At 54.2% G+C, this 19,101-nt stretch overlaps 4 protein-coding genes across 4 annotated transcripts; 3 read left to right on the top strand and 1 right to left on the bottom strand.

Moving 5' to 3' along the window:
• The first annotated feature begins 1,993 nt into the window (after positions 1-1,993).
• LOC113146727 (Holliday junction resolvase MOC1, chloroplastic-like) lies at positions 1,994-9,442 on the top strand. Its single transcript, XM_026334919.1, has 7 exons — positions 1,994-2,331; positions 2,448-2,688; positions 3,590-3,612; positions 8,153-8,279; positions 8,441-8,613; positions 8,859-9,188; positions 9,391-9,442. The coding sequence occupies exons 1-7, from the start codon at positions 1,994-1,996 to the stop codon at positions 9,440-9,442; spliced, it is 1,284 nt and encodes a 427-aa protein (XP_026190704.1).
• Positions 3,623-6,627, top strand: LOC34620550. Its single transcript, XM_026334909.1, has 9 exons — positions 3,623-3,636; positions 4,093-4,213; positions 4,436-4,548; positions 4,697-4,958; positions 5,082-5,169; positions 5,379-5,524; positions 5,619-6,025; positions 6,312-6,377; positions 6,555-6,627. Exons 1-9 carry the CDS (start codon positions 3,623-3,625, stop codon positions 6,625-6,627), a joined length of 1,290 nt encoding a protein of 429 aa, XP_026190694.1.
• A 468-nt stretch (positions 9,443-9,910) lies between the features above and the next one.
• Positions 9,911-10,619, top strand: LOC34620548. The gene is made up of 2 exons (XM_022733795.1): positions 9,911-10,169; positions 10,363-10,619. Exons 1-2 carry the CDS (start codon positions 9,911-9,913, stop codon positions 10,617-10,619), a joined length of 516 nt encoding a protein of 171 aa, XP_022587288.1.
• An 845-nt stretch (positions 10,620-11,464) lies between these two features.
• LOC34620547 (ankyrin-2) lies at positions 11,465-15,394 on the bottom strand. The gene is given in 12 exon segments (XM_026334920.1): positions 11,465-11,535; positions 11,812-11,923; positions 12,112-12,168; positions 12,350-12,505; positions 12,923-13,004; positions 13,104-13,186; positions 13,317-13,440; positions 13,627-13,735; positions 14,028-14,102; positions 14,612-14,684; positions 14,859-14,950; positions 15,292-15,394. Coding segments are annotated over 12 exon segments (1,137 nt in total).
• Positions 15,395-19,101: the final 3,707 nt, after the last annotated feature.

The raw sequence follows: 19,101 nt of genomic DNA on the forward strand, positions 1-19,101 counted from the left end.
CTGCTGCTTGGTGCTTAGAGCGTAGTTTTGAGACCATGAAAAGATATGGAAGCTTTTTTACCTCGCGCATTGCCACATGGCGCGCTGTAGAGTCCGTTGGCTTCAGACCACACTGCCCATAAAGATTATCGCCACAGCAAACTGCAGCAGAGACAGGAGGAAGTCTCAGCACAAGGCACAGACATCCCGCGAGCGCCCCAGCATCTCAGCAGCGAAAGCAGCATTGAACCTGTCTTGAAAAGAGTCACGGAGGCGGCAGCAGCGGCAGAAAACCAGGCAACAATAGCCGCATCTCAGGCAGCTGTGGAGCAAAAACACTACCGCGAACGGGCAGCGGCGTGGCACGTAGAGGGCAGTTGCCTCGCGTACAGAGTCTGCCATTCTTCGAGACAAAGGCGGCATGGTAAGCGCCAATGGCCATACTAGAGATGAAGTCAGAGCTTAAATAACCCTTAACCGGCAGGCCCGTAAGCTGTCTGAACGGTTTTTGCTGTTGTAGTTGATCCTGCTGCTGCTGTAGTTGATCCTGCTGCTGCAGGCGCTGCTGCAGCAGCAGCAGCACGTCGTCAACGACAAAGATCCGCCCATCGGTGTCGAGGAGGAAAAGCTCGGCTGCAGAGCATTGTACGTCTGCGGCAGCCGCTGCCTCCCGCGGCAGAGGCAGGATGAAGGGAGGGACGAACTCTGGAGCATTCGCAACAGCAGCTCAAAGCAGCAACAGCAACTCAAGAGGCATTTCCCACTTCTTCAAAACACGCTGCCCCTCAGCAGCCGTATTTAGGGAGCAGCAGCGGCGAGGGCAACAACAGTGAATTGAGGCACAAAGGACGAACTCAGTTCCCCCTCTTCCTGCTGAAGAGATCCCCAGAGGCAGCAACGCCGACCATCCCTTGATAGAGCTGCTCCAAAGTGAGGGCCAAAAGAAATCACGTGCCAACTCTCCCCAAGAGCTGCAGCACACAAAGCGTCCACTCCTGAAGCGCTTAGCCCCTTGTTTTGAAATCTATTCAAAACCGCTCAAACCTCAAATCCGCTTTTAGACGCCCACAAGACCCACAGCGTCGGAAAGAGAGCGAAAAAGCCTACGCAAACAAATAGACCTCGAAGAGTCATTCTCCTCTCCCCTTTCCTTTCCTCCAAATCATGGCTCTCACCGCTTAGCGCCGCTGCCTCTGTTGGGTTCGCGATATCCTCAGAGGCACCTCCAGGAAACCCCAAGCGGCTACCCCACACGAACACTTGCTGCTGCTTCATAAGTTGCTGCCGCGGCTGTGGCTTTGCAGCGCAGTGAGCCACGCCAGCGGCGGAAACGCTGTGCAGCTTCCACCACTGCAGCCGCTGCTGCGTCTTCTTATTCGGGAGGCAGAGCGCCGAAGACGCTGCGGCGAAGACACAGCAACAGCCACATGCAGCCGTTTCCGTCGATTGCTTGCATGTGAGCGACGGTGCCTGAAATCGCTCCTCCTGAATCCCGAAGGCTTCTGCCTCGGAAGGGCCATGTTTCGCTCTTCAGAAGTCAAGGTACCTACCCGCCAGAAGAGCTGTAGCCGTGGCAGCTCTCTGGAAGCGCCTCATTCTCTCGCACAGGGGACTGCCGTTCACTCGAAGTACAGGGTGTACGATTTGAGCTTCGGCACATAGGGTGCATGCCTTTAGGGATGTGTCAAGCGTAGAGTCTGCTTACAATAAAAGGCTGCTCTTTGGCCTGGTAATCATGGCAAAGCCTAGAGGCTTCCTCCTCCACAGTGAGCTGCCCTTAAGAACGGGGGCTGCAGCCGACGCAACACAGAGCCTTCCCGGCGTGCATGCATCGAGTTACAGGATAGGCTTGGAGGCATGAGGCTTATCATACGTAAGTTCTTATTATTTTTCACCGCCTGAAAAACAGCGGGCAGGGAGCCGTGGAGGCTACAAATGCCTCTTCGACTCGCACCCGTGCCGCTCTCCGGGGTTCAACTCATCCCGCCACACACGTTCTTCGTTGCTCGCCAGCATGCGCCTCGCTGCTAAAGCAGCAACTATTGCTGCTAAGGCGGCGAAGGCACCTGCTGTTGCCATAGCGGCAAACCTGGCAAGAACAACCGCTCGTAGGACGGCAGCGGGAGCGATTGCGGTACGCCAGAGCGCTGGACTGAACTGCCTCACGATCCCTCGGCTTTTAGAGCATCCTCGAGCAGCGGGGAATTCACCAGCACGTTTGCGCAGCAGGCTTTTTCACGCAGCAGTCGCAGACGTTGCAGTGTCTCCAGCCGCATCGGCGGCAGAAAAAACACCGGCAGCAGAAGACGCGCCAGAGCTGGCTGCACACTTCTTTTCAAGAGTCAAATTTGTGCGTGACTTTCCTGTGGTTTCTCTGCGGGAGGTACTGAAGCGCTTGCAGCAGCAGCAACATCAACTGTTGCAGCAGTGGCAGGAAGAGGCGACCAGCCCCGACGCCGGTGCAGCAGATCTCCTGAGAAAGCGTCTCGAGCTGCTGCGGCTGCTGTTGCAGCTGCAGCAACAGCAGAAGCAGGAGGAACTGCTGAAGCAGCTGCCGCTCCTGCAGCCAGGAGATATTGTTGCCTTGCTTCTCGGAATTACATCGACCCTAGAGACTCTCCGCGAAGACCTCTTGCGCGTCGTCGTGCAACATGGGCAGCAGCAGGGCGAGCAGCAGCAGCGCAGTCTGCTGCAGCAGCAGCTGCTGCAGCAGTGGCATAACTGGCAGCGCTGTGCAGGGCAGCTAACACAGTTAGCTCTGGATGAAGAGGTGCGATTAAAGACCTTAAAGGCTGTGCAACCGTAAGAGTCCGTGGTGTTCTGCTGTTTCTGCTGCACGCAGTTACAGGGTGTAGATACATATGCCATTCACCGCTGCTTCGGGTGTGTGCTCCAGGAAGCGTTTCTCGTCTGGATGATGATGACGTCTGTTCGGGCTTTCAGCAGCACCAGCAGCAGCAGTGGCACACTGCGAACGCTGCTGCTCATGGTTCGAGAGAGACTAGAAGCTGCGTCGCTTGCAGCCGATGCCCGCAGCAAGCTGTACAGACACCCCGTAAATTCAAAGCCGTACCACCTGGGACCCTGACGCCCTCCCTCTCCCCCCTTCCGCCTCCATGACTGCTGCAATAGTAGCAAGAACATAAATGTTAAGGATTACGGAGACAGTTGCTGCAGCCATCGGGAGATATACTGCTATTCTGAAATTGCAAGGAACGGCTGCGCTCATAAGACATGACATCACGGGTGCGTCATGGGAGTGTTTTGCTGCCACTGCCTGCGACTCGGTCCCTGTTGATGCTGCAGTGTCTCTGCGTATGGGATTCCCCTGGTGATGGCTTTTTGGCATTGGTGGAGGCGGTGCCCCTGTCGGCGAAGGCAGCGCTCATCGCAGCAGTAAGCTATGCGTTCGTTCGTTACGCTGAACGCCTTTTCTTGCATAAAGCCTGCAGTTCATGCAGCCTATTATATGCGGCAGCAGGTGGTGGGGGAGATACTGCTGCGCATGCGCTCTGCGCACACTAAATGCGAGTCCAAAGGGATGCGTGTGCTTCTGTATGGACAGGAAACTTTGCATGGCTGGCAGCTGTGCGGACTTATGCCTAGAAAGCCACCCCCGCCACAGCCTCGGGGATGGCGATCCATGGATTCCGTAGAGTAAGTTCCACAAAAATCATCTCAGGCGTGGTGTCAGTGTATCTGGATGGCACGTGCTCGGGGTTCAGACCTGTGTCTTGCCCCGCGCTCTATCTCGATCTCAAACTTGATCTCAAACTTGATCTCAAACTTGATCTCCCTCTTTCTCTCGCTATATGTATGTGTGTATCTCTCTCTCTATATCTATATTTATTTCTATCTCTCTATTCGTCTCTGTATATATATATATATATATCTATCTATATGTCTTTCTATCTCTCTATGTATCTCTGTATGTATCTCTTCCTATCTCTCTATGTATCTCTGTATGTATCTCTTCCTATCTCCCTATATCTCTGTATATATCTCCTTCTATCTCGCCATGTCTGCCTGTCTCTATCTTTTTCCTGGATTTGATGACTGGCTCGAGGCTTCCAAGCTGCAGCAGCATGGCGTGTGGTGGTGTGTGATTTGCAGCATGGAAGCCTGGGAGGCGTCTCAGCGACGCGTTGTGAGGACACGCTGGCTGCCAACACCGTCGGGTCGTTTTTTGGAGGGCAGAAAGCTGGCTGCTTCGCTTGCGCTGCATCTACATCAGGTATTGCAGAGGCAGGGGTGCAGCAGCAACAGCAATAGCAGCAGCAGCACCAGCAGCACCAGCAACAACACAAGGGGGGACAACAGAGGCGTTTGCAGCAGCAGTGTCTGCAGAGGCGTGTCGCTGCTGGGGATGATAGGACTGCTCACGCGCCACGGATGGAATCTTCTGGGAAGTCAACACCCGGGTTGAGGGGCTTTGGTTTGTCGGTTTGTCTTGCAGGCTGCCCCTGTTGCTTCTGCTGCGTCACTCGCAGCCATGTGTGCTGCTGTAGCCGAGAGACAGTCTCTTAGAGGATCTTTTGGACAAGAAACTATCAACGCCGTAGCCCACAGGTTAGGGTTGTGTGGGGTTTGCCCTTGGGAATTCTGGAGTGCTTCGCACACAGAGAGTAGTGCTACGGATTACATGCTGGTGCTGATGCCACAACAACGGGGGCGTGAAGAAGAAATGGGAGCTGCTGCGGGTGGATTTTCTTTGCAGATTGCTGCTGTTGGAAGCATCTTCACTAATTCCCTGGCTGCCCGTCTACGTGCACCTTTTGCACCACCCCTTCGCACTGCAAGGGCAGCTAGCAGAACACTTGGCTGTTGTAGCAACGCACCTGCTGCACCAACCCCAGCAGGAGCAGAAGCAAGAGCAGGAAAGCCAGCATCAGGAGCAGGAAAAGCGAAAAATGCAACAGGCACATGCCATGGACCGGCTCGTACAGCAGACCCTACATGACGCAGACTCAAGGCTTCTGGTGCGTCTTGCTTTGTTGATGCTGCTGTTGCTGTCGTTCTTGCTGTCATCGCTCCCCTGCAAAGGGTCCAATTATCAGCGGAACTGGATGCTCATTGTTTACGGTTTGTCATGCGCTTCACAGGGACGGCTGCATCATCCTTCTCTGCTGCCAACAAGGCTACTGCTGCAGATTTGCGGCGGTCTGCTTGCTGCTGTCCAAGCTTATGAGAGTGCGCTGCTGCTGCTACAGAGTGTTCTTACCGCTTTTCTTGGTGTATCTCCACTGTTTGACCCGCTGACACCGCTGGACTGCTGCTGTGGCTGACTGAGTTGGCAATCTGTCGTTCTTACCGGCAAGTGCTTCCAAAGCTGTTATTCAATTCTTGCGTTGTTGCTGCTGCGGCTCTTGTTTGTGGGTGGGATGTTTATGGTGCTGCAGTGCCTCTCAGCTTGGCTCGCCTCTTTTTCGACAGAATTGCAGAGTCGATGAAGTCTGCAGCAGCTTTCCGCAGCGATAGCAACAGCAGCAGCATGCCGCTGCTGCCTCTTCGGGATGTCGCATTCTTCTTCTCAGCGCTTAAGCAGGTATTTAGGCTTCTTAGCCTTTCTGCTGTGCGTCTGCGAGCCACCTACGGGTGCTGTGCATGCAGTTCGAGGCTTATTGTGCTGCTGCTTGCAGAGCGGTCTGGTGGAGGAGAAGGTAACACATCTCCTGTTGCTGCAAGTGCAGCAAGACCTGATACAGCTTGAAAAGACATGTTTAGCCGAGGCACCGGCACCCAAAGCAGCAGAAGCAACAGAGACAGGAGGGCTAGCAACGACAATAGAAGCAGAGGCGGCAGAAGATGTGGATCCTTCACCACCTCCTGCAACAGGGTCAGCAACAGCAACGGCTGCACCAGCAGCTGCGGAAGCCGAGCAGCTACTGACAGCTGCTGAAGGCAGCGTAGCAGATATGTGTGTCATTTTGGATGCGGCTGCTTTCAACTGCCGGACGCCGGCAGCAGCAGCAGCAGCAGCAGCAGGAGCAGTGCCAGCTTCGGCAGCAACAGGAGACTTTGCTGAGCTCTTTGACATTGGCTGGCGGTGGCTTGTACCCCTCTCACCTCGCCTGTCTCCTCCATGCGGGTAGCTATTCAAAGACCTAGGCGCTTTACTCTCTTCTTAGCCAGGAAGGGTGGCAGCAGTCGGACACCCTAAGCTTCAGCTTTTGCTCCCCCACAAAACCTTGCGTATACGGGTAGCTGCTGTCGTTGCAGCTCCACTAGAGAGAGATGCTTGTTTCCAAAACTCCTGCTGCAAGCGCTTTGCTGATGCAGTTGCTGCACGCTTTACCGTCCATTCTGCTGGTACTGTGGGTGCCCATGCTCAGGTTGATGTTATTCAATGCCATGGCGGCTGAGGGCTCGCCGATGATTCTTAGCACCGAGGACTATCAGTTAGTTCTCTGACAATCAAACCCCCAATGCCCGTAGCACTCTCATGCTCATTTGCCTCTACAGTTTCCTTGCCCTTTCTGGGTTTAGGCCCTGAAGTTTTTGCGGCGTCCCCATGTAAGTCTATGGGTTACACTCCAGGTGTTTTACGATTTGGGGTGGTGCTGTGGTCTTCGCAGGGATGCTCTAAGGGAGTTTCTGTCCTCCAATGCAGATTTAGACCCAGAGGCTCTCGGTTCGCTGTCTCTTTGAGGCAAAGACAGTTGTTCGGTGAGCTCTTGAGCTGCTTAGCTGGCTCGCTGGACTCCTGGTTGACTAGCTAGAAGGTGGGATTCTTTTTCTCGAGTGCTGCAGCCATCTCTAGACGAGCCGAGTGTGCTGCCTTCCACAACCTGGAAATGGCCAGTATGCTGGCTCTTTGTAGAAAACTAGCTGTCTTTTTGTGTGGCTAGCTAGCCAGCTCGGTATAGCTAGCTGGACACCAGTTCTTGGGAAGCTTGCTAGTTCTCCCACTTGTTGCTAGCTTCCAAAAGCAGCTCTCATGAGCTAGCCAATTACGCGCAGCCTATGCTGCAGAGAGATTGCTGCAGCCGTCCCTCCACCCCGTCGTCGCTGAGCTATGATCCCAACTCGCTAGTTCGTTGGCGGACTCTGTCTCGGGAGCCGTTTCTGGAATTGTCGCTACATAAAGAGCCGCGCCAGCACGGCCACAGGGCAAGGGGGTCAGCGTGATCGTGAACAGCCAAAGGGGTTCTCCATAGTTGTGCGAACAAAGTGTAGAAGATAGCGCTCTCTGAAAGCTTCCTCAGCACCCAGCACTTTCCTTACGGAGAAACGGGGGCCCCCTGCGCAACAGCCTAAACGTAGTACCTAGATCGACCGACCCGCGAGGAGGCGCATGCCAAAGAATCTCGCGTCAGAATGAATGCGCTTCTCCGCTTTTCTAGACGCCTTTCCTCCCTCCCACACTCCCCCCTCTTCCTTCCTCCCCCTCTCACCTTCTGCCCCTGTAGAGGGAGACAGTGTGTGTCCTAGGAGCCTCCCTCTGCCGCGAGGTGCCGCTGCAGCAGCAGGCCCTTCGAGTCTAAAGCCCAAACGTAAACGCCTCCGTCCGAGTCACCCGACGCAATTACCCAGTCTTTGCCGCTGCTGCCGCCGTTGGTCGTGCTGATGCTCTGCAGCTCCATTAGAGCAGACGGGTGTGCTGTCCACATGTCACAGCACGCCTGAAGGCCGCTGTTGCTGCTGCGGCAGTCATAGGCGCGCAGCAGTCCGAAAGAGGTTCCCGCCAGCAGCAGGGGCAACTCAGGATGCAGCAACATCCTGATTACCCCCTCCTCGCTGCTGTCATCACCATCGGCATCGCCGCTGCTGTCGGCTAAGAGCCCACCGCTGCGGCACGAGGGGTCCGGGGAAAGCGGCGTGATCGTACAATCAATCGTGAGCTTGGGGATTTTCTTGCTGAGCTGCCACAGACGGATCTTTCCATCCAAACCCCCCGAAAAGAAGAGAACCTCAGACTTCCCCTGCCCCCCCCCCCGCATTGTCAAGTAAAGCCCGTGCTCAGGCGGAACAGGCAGCAGCGCCTCAACGGCGGCTGCATGCCCTCTGACGCACAAAAGGATTTTGCCACTCTCCTCGCTAAGAGCTACTAGGTATCCATCTTCGTATCCCACAAAACAGCAATTATGAGATGCATCCACGGCAACACACACCACCGCCTCTCCGGGTTCCGCTTCATCCACCTCCATAGCTCCCCCTTCGCTGTCCTCCACACCGCTCCTGCTGCTGCTGCTGCTGCTGCTGCTGCTGCTGCTGCTGCTGCTGCTGCTGCTGCTGCTGCTTCTGCGTGGGTTCACGGGGCCTTGAGTCTCAGCTGCTTTGGCCTGCGGATCCGAGGTTGGGTGCGTAAAGGAACAGAAAGAGGCTCCATTTCGCGCCGCGAAGAGAGACAACGCTCCTGAGGTGCCCCCCACAATGCAGCGGGTGCCGCTGCCGCTGAAGGCGCAACAGGTTAGGGGAGAGGATGCAGCAAACACAGACAGCGTGACAGCCGGCTTGACAGCGGGCGCTGGGGAGGCGGCAGCGGCACCCCACGAGGGAGGCAGCAGCCAAACCCACGCTGTCTGATCCTCAGAAGCTGCGAGGAGGGCGTAGCCTCGAGGATGGAAAGCCAAGGCTGCAATGCCCTCGGACGGCCCTTTCAGCTCCTCCAGCAACACCGCCTTTGCTGCTGCCGTAATACCGTAGACTCTCACACAGCCGTCGAAGGACCCACAAGCCAACAAGAGGCCATCGGCGGAGAAGCCGACGCTAGAGACAGAGTCCTTTGCGTCTTCTATGGTGGCTGCAGGAGCAAGCTGATGCTCCTCCTCAGTAGCCGGGGGGAGTTCGGATACGTCAAAGAGACGACACACGTCATCAGAGGCACCTACAGCCAGCACCGACTTTACGGACTGATGATTTCCGGGCTGCTTCTGCAGTTGTCTGTTCACACCCATGCTGCAAATTGTATCGCCTGCTGCTTCGCAAGATGCGAGCAGGTACCGCCTGCGGCTCTCCAGCAGCTGCGGGTGCAGCAGTAGCTCCTTCGGAACATCATCTGGTTGCAGTGCGCTGGCTTCTACTTCTTCATCGTCAGAAGAAGCCTCCTCACCCACGGCCTCCTCCAGGCGTTCATCGTGCAGCTGCTGCACATCGATGAGCGAACCGTCTGGCCCTTCTGCCATCCACCGACACCCCGGAGGAGGCTTGGGGAAGTCCGATGTTGCAGCCGTTACTTCATCTTTGTTGCGCCGGGGCATCTCTGAGAGGTGCCGCTGGCTTCGGCGTCGCTCGTGTTGTGCTGCTGCTGCTGCTACTGCTGCTGCAACAGCAGAGGGCACCCAGTCTTTGTCCGCAAAGAATTGCGCAACCCACAACAAGGGCGCCCACCAGAAAAATTGAGCCTATAATTTCTGTCTTTCGAGTTCGGACATACCGTTTTCAGAAGAGAGCTCCCGGAAGGCCCCTAAGGGGCCCTACCCGCATGCGCGCAGAGAGGGCAATTGCTGCTGCCCAGCCATAGCTCCTCAGCGCTACCGTATGTCTGCATGCAACTGTAAGCCCTTTTCTACAATCGATTGAAGCATACTTCGGAGCGCGCCAAAGAGGCCACATGTGGCGAGCCCTCAAACTCGGTGCTGTACGCCACAGAGTGTCGCAAGGTCTCGATTCAACAATGCGTTTGAGGAGGAGGGATAGCTTTGGAATGCAGCATTTCGATAGGATAAAACTTCGCCTCTAAGGAAGCATAGCTTACCAACCTCCGGTGCAGCACCGTTTCTGCCGCTTCCAGCCTACGCGCAGCTGCCGGGTGTCTTTCCTTTCCACCCCATGCAAAGCAGCTGCAGTCGAAATTGCAGCAACGCAAGAACGCCAGCCAGAATAGCTGCAGCCGAGCACAGCGGCTACCGGGCCTCGTCTTGAGCAACAAAGTTTAGGGCAGCAATAGAAGTACTTCCACACCAGCAGTTGCAGAAGAAGCCGCAGGAGGATGGCACCCCGTATAACGGTGCATCCCCAGCAGCGCGGCACATGGTTGGGATTTCTAGGAAGAGGCGTCTGTCTGCTGACGGGTGGCGCTATTGGCTTCAGCTTCACTAATCCTGATTCTGACACGGCCTATGAACTGTTTCCTGTGCACTCACAGCAGACGCACGTGCACGTAAGCAAGCTCTATATCGACAAGGCAGATGAAGATACTGCAATTGAAAAGCTGAAAGACCTCCACAGATTCTTCCAGCAGCAACAAGGTGAGCGGCAGGCAGCCTCTGTGTGTCATTCCTGCCTGGGCTGTTGCACGTGGTGCAGGGCTGGGAAGTCCAGGGATTTGTGCAGCGAAGTGCCGCTTTCTGCTGCAAAAAGGGTTTCCTTGGCTCGGTGCGTGTGGCTGTCTTTGTATGCCGATGTTTGTGCTGCTTTTTCACTTGCCGTCGCGGTCCACAGGGTACCTTTACTCCCGCCTTTTAAAGCTCGATGACAGCAGCAACAGCGACAACAGTGGAAACAGTATTCTGCCGCGGTTTGTTACTGTCAGCTCTTGGCTAACACCTCGCGACTATTCTATGGCCTGGTCACGCGCTGCGGCGCTAGGACTTCCCCAGCGAATACCACAAGGGCCCTTGGCGGCTCAGCAGGGGGGCCCCCGTGCCATGCTGTATAAGAAAGTAGCGGACGATTCTGAGTACTCTCCGACAGCTTAAACCCTGAAACCGTTTGCGGCTCAAGGGAAGCGCTGCTGAGGAAGGGGAGAGAGCTGTGGTCAAAGGGCAGAGAGAGGAGGGCTAAGGGCCGGCTTGTGGGAGCTGGGGGTGGGAAGCTACAGTGATTGAGGCATACGGCAGAGCACACAGGGGGGCGAAGGGGGGAGGGGGGGTTAAGGCCATGGCAAGCACTCTAGGCATCGAGACGAGAAATGGGAAGCGGAACAGATACATTTAGACACAGTGACACAAGGGGAGGACAGATAGGCCGACGGTGAAGCTGAGAGCGGAGCTGGGAAGGGTAGGGCAAGAGTGAGAAAATACATTAGAGAGAGCATGCCAAACACACTACCCTAGTTGCAGGTAGCGAGCGAACAAGCGAGAGGCAGACAGATCACCGGCGCCCCTAATTATGGCCGCGACTTAAAGGAGGCAGCACAAGTAAAAGTAAGGGGGCAGTGCCCTTTCCACGGGAATAGACGTATGAAAGGGAGCTATCCAAGAGGATAGGGGCACCTGACCAGCGACATCTGCACACCCGTTGTGCCTTTGTTGCCTTAGTTGTTACAGTAACGGCCTGCGTATCCACCGCGGCCTCAAAGCTAACAGAAGGAATCATCAGCACCGGCAAAGAGCATCTCCCGTAGGATCTTGTTCCCCCATTTAAGAGCGCTGCAGCTCGTGTTACGGCTGCCCCTGTGGTCACTTGGCAGTAAAACTCATTGGCTGCAGCAGAAAGACGATGCCTTTCTGCTGAATCCAGGCTTCGGAGCCAGAGCGGCCCGGTGCTCGCTGACTTATGGGCAACGCAGCCACAGCAGCAAACGACGACAGCAGCAAAAGGTTTAGCGTTGCTGTTTGATAACTACAAACTCTAAGCCCAAGTACAGCAGAACAATGGATGCGAGGAGAACGACTGCACCGCAGCAGCACACGAGACGCAGAGGTTCAACCGTGCAAAAAGTGCCACACAACCAGCAGCAACAGCATGGGAAGCAGCAGGGACAACATACTGCATGCAACAATCCGTTTCATGACGGTCTGGCGGTCAACTGCCCGTTTCAACTGCTCGGTCTCTCGTTCTTCTGAGCGACATTCAGCAGCATCGGATTTTCAGCGGATCGAGCAGTGATGGTGGCGGCAGATTCGCAGCAGGAGCACAATCAGCAAAACCGACAGAGAGCGACTTGACAGACACATGCGAGAGGGGAAGAAGAGCAGCCGACGTTGGCGCCAGGAGGACTATGGGCAGCCGCAAAGCGAGCAGCAGCAACAACAGGAAAACGCACCCTGTTGCCGTTGTTCTCTTGCGTGATTTTCCACCGCCTGTGTATAGAGACACGAAACCTCAAAGACACGCATGCAGATTGCGTCGCTGTTGTTGGTAGCCGCCGCATTTGTTCTTGTGCGGCTGCGACTGCATGCATGCTTGAAAGGGGCTCTGGTCTGTGCCGCTGCTTTTTAAGAGGTGGCGCCTGCACCCTGGTGATACCTCCTTGAAGCGGAGACGCTCTGAAGCGCTAAGACCCATCTTCCGCAGTGAAGCGTCCTGCACAAACGGCATAAAAGTAGCAGCATGCAGCGCGCCTGGGATCAATTTAGGACACAGAAACAGCGCATGGAAGAGCTCAGAGCAGCAAGCTGCAACAACATTCCTTTCGGCAGCAGCAGCAGCCATGCTACTGCACCCTCAGCAAGCAAAACACAAGAGGCGGCAGCATGCGCTTTACATCCAACGTAAGGAATGCCTCGTCCACATAGAGAAAGCGCTTCTTGAAAAAGGCCTCTTGCACTGACTCCGAGAGCGCAGCAGCTGCACAGAATGCGGTCACTTCTGTCTGCTGCATCGCTGCTACTGCTTGCTGTCGCTTTCTCTCGCCCCTCTCCTGCAGCAGCAGCAACGCCGCACGCCACAAAGCGACACGCCTAGCATTGCATAGAAAGAGGCGCGGCATTAGTCCTGTGGATGAGCGCTGTTGCACATGCAATTTATACATTTTCCGTAGCTGCTGCTCGCACGCCTGGTGAAACAACAGGCGCTCCTTAAAGAGGAGAAGAAACACCAGTAGCACTCGCTGCACGCAGGCACCCACCTTCAGAGCGGCATGTCGCTGTCGCTCCTCCTCCTGAGGCCGCAGACACACAGAGTAGTAGGAAAGTTACACAGCTAGCTTCTAGCCGCATGTTTCCGTGGACGGACTGCTGTCTCTGCCAGAAGCATCAGTAGCTGAATGCAGTGGCATGTGCGTGCTGCACCTACAAAGAGGATACTCTCCAGCAGACAAACAGCAGATCTAGCTCACCTCCTGCTGGCGCTGCCGCATTTCGACGATCGTGGCGGGCGTCGCTCCTGGACTCACGCAGACGCACAGTGGTTGCCGGTGCCTGTATCGCAACCCTCGCGACTGCTGCACGTGTCCCTGTGTCTGTCAATAAACAATTTTGTCAGCGCGCAGGAGCAGCGGCAGTGCCGCCTGCCGCTACGGCTCTTGTCATTTACCAGCCATGTTGGGTGTTTCCATAGAAAATCCCGCCTCCTGGAGAAGCTTCATAAGGCTGCTCAAGCCCTGCAAGCGCAGCGCCCGCGGCGAAATACCCTCGACCCCTTAGCAGTCCCTCTGTGTTCGTGCATACAAATGGGAGGCAGGCAGCGCACTTGTGCTGTCCACAGCGGAACGCTCCCGCTGTGCTACTTGCCTCTTCCGCAGCAGTGTGCAGCGGTGTGTTGCCCTCGTTATCCACGCAGCCCGCAGCTGTGAACTTCTTGCTGTTGAGTATCTCCACGGCAGCGGAGAGCAAGCGGCTGCTAAGCGCTATCTGTCTGAGGCAGAACAGACGAACACCCCAAAAGGGGAGTGTCGCGCTGTGTGCTGCTCGAGTAGCGCTCAACTGGAGGCTAAGCGCAGCTTCCGCTGGCAAGGCCGCTTCTGAACGCGACAACGCGCCAAACAGGGGAATTCCTGCACAACAGCTGCTACACTGCTGCTGCTGCTGCTGCTGAACTTACAGAGGCGATGCTCCCCGGGAATCTTTCGTGTTGGGGCATGCGCCGCGTTGCAGCAGCAGCAACGCGGCCTCTTCATTTCCTTCCTTCAGGGCAATGAGCAAGGGGGTGTCTTTGTATGCACCACAGCAACAGCAGCGCAGCACCCAGCATAGTGACTGCCGCACCAAGGCAACGGTTACACAGCGGAAACAAGCATCACACCAGCGGAATCATCGCAGAAGCTGCTACGCTGCTGCACAAGCACAAGGACGCTATGGCCTCGCGGAGGCAGCAGCGCAAACAACACATACATACATACACACATACATACACACATACACATAGACACACACACAGACACACACACAGACACATACACACAGACACACACATACTGCACTACAAGAGCAACACCAACAAACCTCCTGCAGCGTTGAGAGCTTCTCGGGGGACTCCTCGATTAAGAAGAAGCGTTATGACGCCGGTCTGTCCAAGAGCTGCGGCGGCAGTGGCAGCAGAACACACAGCGAACTGGAGCTGCAGCTGCAGCACCACTTGCAAGTACAGGGGCAGCAGCAGGCATGTCCACTTCAAGCTTACTGGCAGCCCAGTGCAATGCCTGCACGACAGCACCGCAAACAATGAATCGATTCGAACAGAGACGAGACGGAAGCGAGCTGCTCACAGGAAGGGTCTCTGCCAAGCGGCAGCCCAGCAGGTGTGGGGAGGCAGCGTAGGAGAAGGTGTAGAAACAGCAGCAGCAAGAGAAGGGCTGTCCAGATGCAGGGAACGCGCATGCGAGCCGAACACCACACATGGCTGCCGCCGCTACTGCAACTGTGGCAGACTGACATTGTTATTCTCCTTGTCTGTCGCTAAGGCGTCGCAGCCCTTAGCCGAAAGAACTGAGCACGCAAAACAGAGGCGCATGGGAGGACATAATGGACTTTGGCAGCCGAAGTTTATACTTCAGCGCCAGCAGCCACAATGGCAGCAAGACACGCACCCTGCCTGACGATGAAGGGGTCACCTTGACACCCGCACACTGCATGCATCAGAGCAGTAAGCCCTTTGTCTCTCTGCAGCAAACAAGCATCAGCATAAGCCAGAGCAGTGGGCAACGGGAGAGCAACAGCCGCAGCTGCATCGGCGTCGAGCTGTGCCGTAGGAACACGCAGATCCCACAGCGGGCAGAAAGAGCAGTAGAAGCGGCCAATCACAAAGCGCATCTGCAGCATTCATAGACAACGCACATCTGCAGCATTGATAGAGATGTAAGGGGACTCTAAAACCGCCGTCAGAACGTCTGGGTCCCCCTCTTGCGCAGCGAGATGCAGCGCAGTCACTGCGCACAGGAAAAGCCTCAACAGAAGCAATCGGACAAGGATCGTTTGAGTTGGTTTATTACCGCCAACTGGGTAGTTGCCTGTGTGCCACCTCGCTGCCACCCTCCGTTTCCTCTGCGTCGTTCTCGCTCGCATTTCTGCATGGGTGGGCTTGCCGCCATTTGCGGAGGAGGCCTTCTTCGGGGGACTACAGCATGCAGCTGCTCTGCAATGCGACTGCGCTTCGTGACTGAGGCGTGCCGCCTTCATTCGCCTTTTGCTACGGAGCTGCCTTCCTGCTATGTGCGTCGCTCCGCGGCGACTGTCTGCAGCTGGCTCTGACTCTCCTTGTGTGTCTCACTTCCTTTCCTGTTAAACGCTGCAGGATCTGCGCCTTCTTCCAGCAGTCTCCTCACTTCATCAGCGTCGCCGCGCACAACTGCCTTCGCCAGGGAGTCCGTCATCCTGGAATTTGCTGGAGGCTGTGCAGACGGAGGAGCACTTGGCACGCATATATATATATATATATCGATATGTATATACGAGATTGATTGAGTGCCGAAAGAGCACAAATTCCAGGCCGCAAAAGCGGGAAACCTAGAATTAAGGGTTCAGGTTCAGGGTGTAGGCCTTCGAGGCGGGAGTAGGTGGTTCGACGATCCCGCCGCCAACAGGTAGACGACTAGCCTGTCCACTTGCGTGCATGCGGTTTACAGTCTGATCATGCCCAAGAGGTTATTTTAGGGTATTTCTCTTGGCCACTTGCGAAAAAAAGAGGTGTCTGCCGTAATTCCCTAACTCTAGCCACTTGTGGGTGCCCCCATATGGTCTTCGTGTGAGGCTCGGCCATCAGCCAACGCGGTGCCTAAACTCTAGGCGAGACTAGCTACTTGTCTCTTTGTCCTCTGCTTAGTGGGCACAAAGCCTGAGGGGTTTTAGGGTGAAGATCTTGCTCAAGTGGACAAGCGAACAGTCTCAGCAGCAAGCAGGATAAGCCACTGCAGCAGCCCCAAGCGCATCGAAAACTGTACCTGTATAAGCCTCAACGGGCAATAGAAGCCTCTGCAACAACAGCGGCAATAAGACTGGCAACCGCGAAGCACAGTGGTACAGCGCTACCTCTCTTGATTCCTTGTTAGGGCCTAACATGCTAAATAACCAAGCATGCACATAAAAGGAGAGTTCCGCCAGGATCCACAAACTAGCTGCGTTACCCCCGTCGACTGTGCCCGCGAAATTCTCGGGCCAGAGTGAAAGACAGTACTGTCCATTGACCTATAACACCGATGTAGTAACCATGAACAAACAAATCAGTGCGATTGGACGCATGCTAGGTCCGCAACAGTGTGAACTAAGCATGGATTTCAGTGGATCTGTGGAGGAGGGCCCGACTAAGCAGATAGCGTGATGTAATGAAACAACTAAATATGAGCTACTCTTTGCAATCTTGCTAACTGGTAACGCTTCACGAAAGGTGTCCGTGTGAAGAGACTTATCTCCCAGACTCAAGAAAAACTTGATAGACAGCTGGTGAGCGTTTTTCCAAAAGAGATCCAGCATTTCCTTGGCAGCGCCCCTCAGTATTTCGGACACGAGAAAGAACGGGCAGCTAGGGTGCCCAATGCTACAGTCTTTCAACTCTCCGAGCAGGCACAACTATTTGCACATAGCATCTAGCAAACACGCACTTGTGTCGACCTTACGGCACTATATATATATATATATATATATATATATATATATATATATATATATATATATACATGTACGAGGAAAACCAAGTGGTCATTTCTTTCTAATTATTTGTGAGATATGTCTAGTAGTAGGAATGTGGGTAAGGTGGCCGAGCCCGTTACATCTTTCTGTCGACCTCCGTTCATTTTGAACAAACACCCTCTATTTTCTACCTGACCGAGGAGACCAACCACACGCAAGACAAAAGAGGAGTTCCTGGCATCTCACCCCTTTTTAAGCAAGCAGGAATGCGAAAACAATCCGAATAAGAAAAGCCAATATGTGCTTTAAACCTTAATTGAAATAGGGGAAAGGACAGGTACACACTAGGCAACATCAGACAAGTTTCCAAATCAACACTACCGCAGCAGCGCTTTGGCTCGCTCACCTCGATATGCTAAAAGCGTGTTAGCACCATGCTGCGAGCCAATAGCCATTATGTGAAGTGTGTGACGTGAACGAAAGCGCCCAGTGGTTCGGCAGTGCCTCCGCCCCTCCAAGAGCAATTTGTGCATACGAATACAGCCAGTTCGTGCACTATGGCCTATTTTAAAAGCCCCGAAACGGAATAGGCAAGAATTTAGGGAGGTCATGGCGGAGCACGCTTGTGCATATATCCTGTGTAGAGAACATCGTTATTACCATAATGAACATCAATTCTCCAAGCAATATTCACAATATAAAGGTAGGTACTTTGGGTGCAGCATACGCTGAAGAAGGAGAATCACCAACGAACGCAAGATATTTCGTTGTTGGTGGCGAAATTTATTCAAAGAAAGGAAGCCGCAGAATCTCCCACAGGCAATGGAGTTTGCAAGTGTTCCGGTATCAGCCAATTGGCTTGCCGGCCCCTAGACCATTTCACTAGAAACTAAACTCATGGCGCTGAATGATCCAAAAGTCCAGCACTTTCGCAGAACCCTGTGGATCCTATTTTTTATTGGGGCCACTTACCTGCGCGGCCTAGTATGCGAATACTCTTGAGAGCTTTGGAGCTTTCTTTCAAGAAGTCACTAAAGATAGATTTGTGGAACCTCTAACTTTTAGGGCAAAGATGCGAGCCTGATTCCTAGAATAACCACAGTAGTCTAAACCAGCCGGCCGCAAATTTCCTTTTCTGGTCATCTTGGACTCTTTTGAAGGCCTGCCGATCAACCACGACTAAATTTGGGGACCTGGAAAACCCAGCTACCTGCCGCAAATCATCATTCCGTGCGTGTCTGTCTTGAGTCGTACGTGTACATTCGCGTGCGCTATCCTTTTTTCCCAAGTATCTCAGCTGTTTTTGGCGAATGCTGCGCCCAGACTATCAAGTTTAGGCCCGGTTGGAAAAGGGGGTCCACCTTGTAGGACAAGGATGTGGAAGAGCAACGGGTACAGGAGTGTACTGTTATTTTGTACGTCCATTCAACGTAAGAAAGTAGATCAAACCACCGGACTTCTGTAAGCATACAGTCGCATACCTTGCATACAAATGGCGGTGGTGCGGTTGGTGTGCCAATCTGCCGCAAGTGGTTCGCAGTGGTAGTATTATGGCCAATCTGTAAGAGGGTCATGAAGGCAAGCAAGAACCTATTAACGAGCTTTGGACCCCTATCCGTACTGATGGTCCAGAGAAAGCGGTAAAGCTTCTACATATGAGCTAAGAATAATTGTGCAGCTTCGCGAGCCGTGACAGAGCTGGAGTAAGGATGTACTGAGCACATTTGCTGAGCTTTCCCAAATTGACGTAGATGTCATCCTAACCATTGACCTCCGGCAATCCAACAGTAAAGCCCATGGTCATATCGATCTACGCTTTTTTAGGATCCGGAAGACTCTGCAAAAGACCCACATAAGAATAGTTCTGTAACTTCACCTGCTGAAAATACTGCCGTGACAATGCATACTTTTCTTCCGCTGGACGCATCTCAGCCCACCGAAAAGGACTGTGAGAGCTCTTCATTGGACCGTGAATCCGACCGTGCTTCGGAATGACATGATCATGTGCTTTGACCAAAGCAGCGATACGGGACAAAGTTGGATAGCGCAAGCGACAGAGTTCATGGTTCATTTTGAGCCACAGCAGACCATTCTCGTCCTGATAGTGCTTCGTTGTGTTGTCGCTCTTGCTTTTCGCAGTAGTACGGGATACAGTGGTGTCAAGAGCAAATGACGCAAGCAGTTTTAACAAAGACAATGAATAGTGACAAACGACAGCGGCCTCGCCGTTCCATAATGGATTGCTGGGGTGTCGTGAGAGCGCATCGATGACCACGGTGATGCCTTCCTTGTACTTCACCGTAGAGTGGTATTGCAGAAGGCACCCAAACCAGCGAATAGCTCTAGAGCTTTCTCAATCCTAAAACCTCTATATAATTCCTTTGGTGACTGAAGGCCAGTCTGGACGCTAAAATTACTTTTATGTAGAATCTCCTCCCCCCAACACGCCACAGAG

This window comes from Cyclospora cayetanensis, unplaced genomic scaffold (assembly GCF_002999335.1).
Source record: "Cyclospora cayetanensis isolate NF1_C8 unplaced genomic scaffold, CcayRef3 CcayRef3_contig_53, whole genome shotgun sequence".
Classification (NCBI taxonomy): domain Eukaryota; phylum Apicomplexa; class Conoidasida; order Eucoccidiorida; family Eimeriidae; genus Cyclospora; species Cyclospora cayetanensis.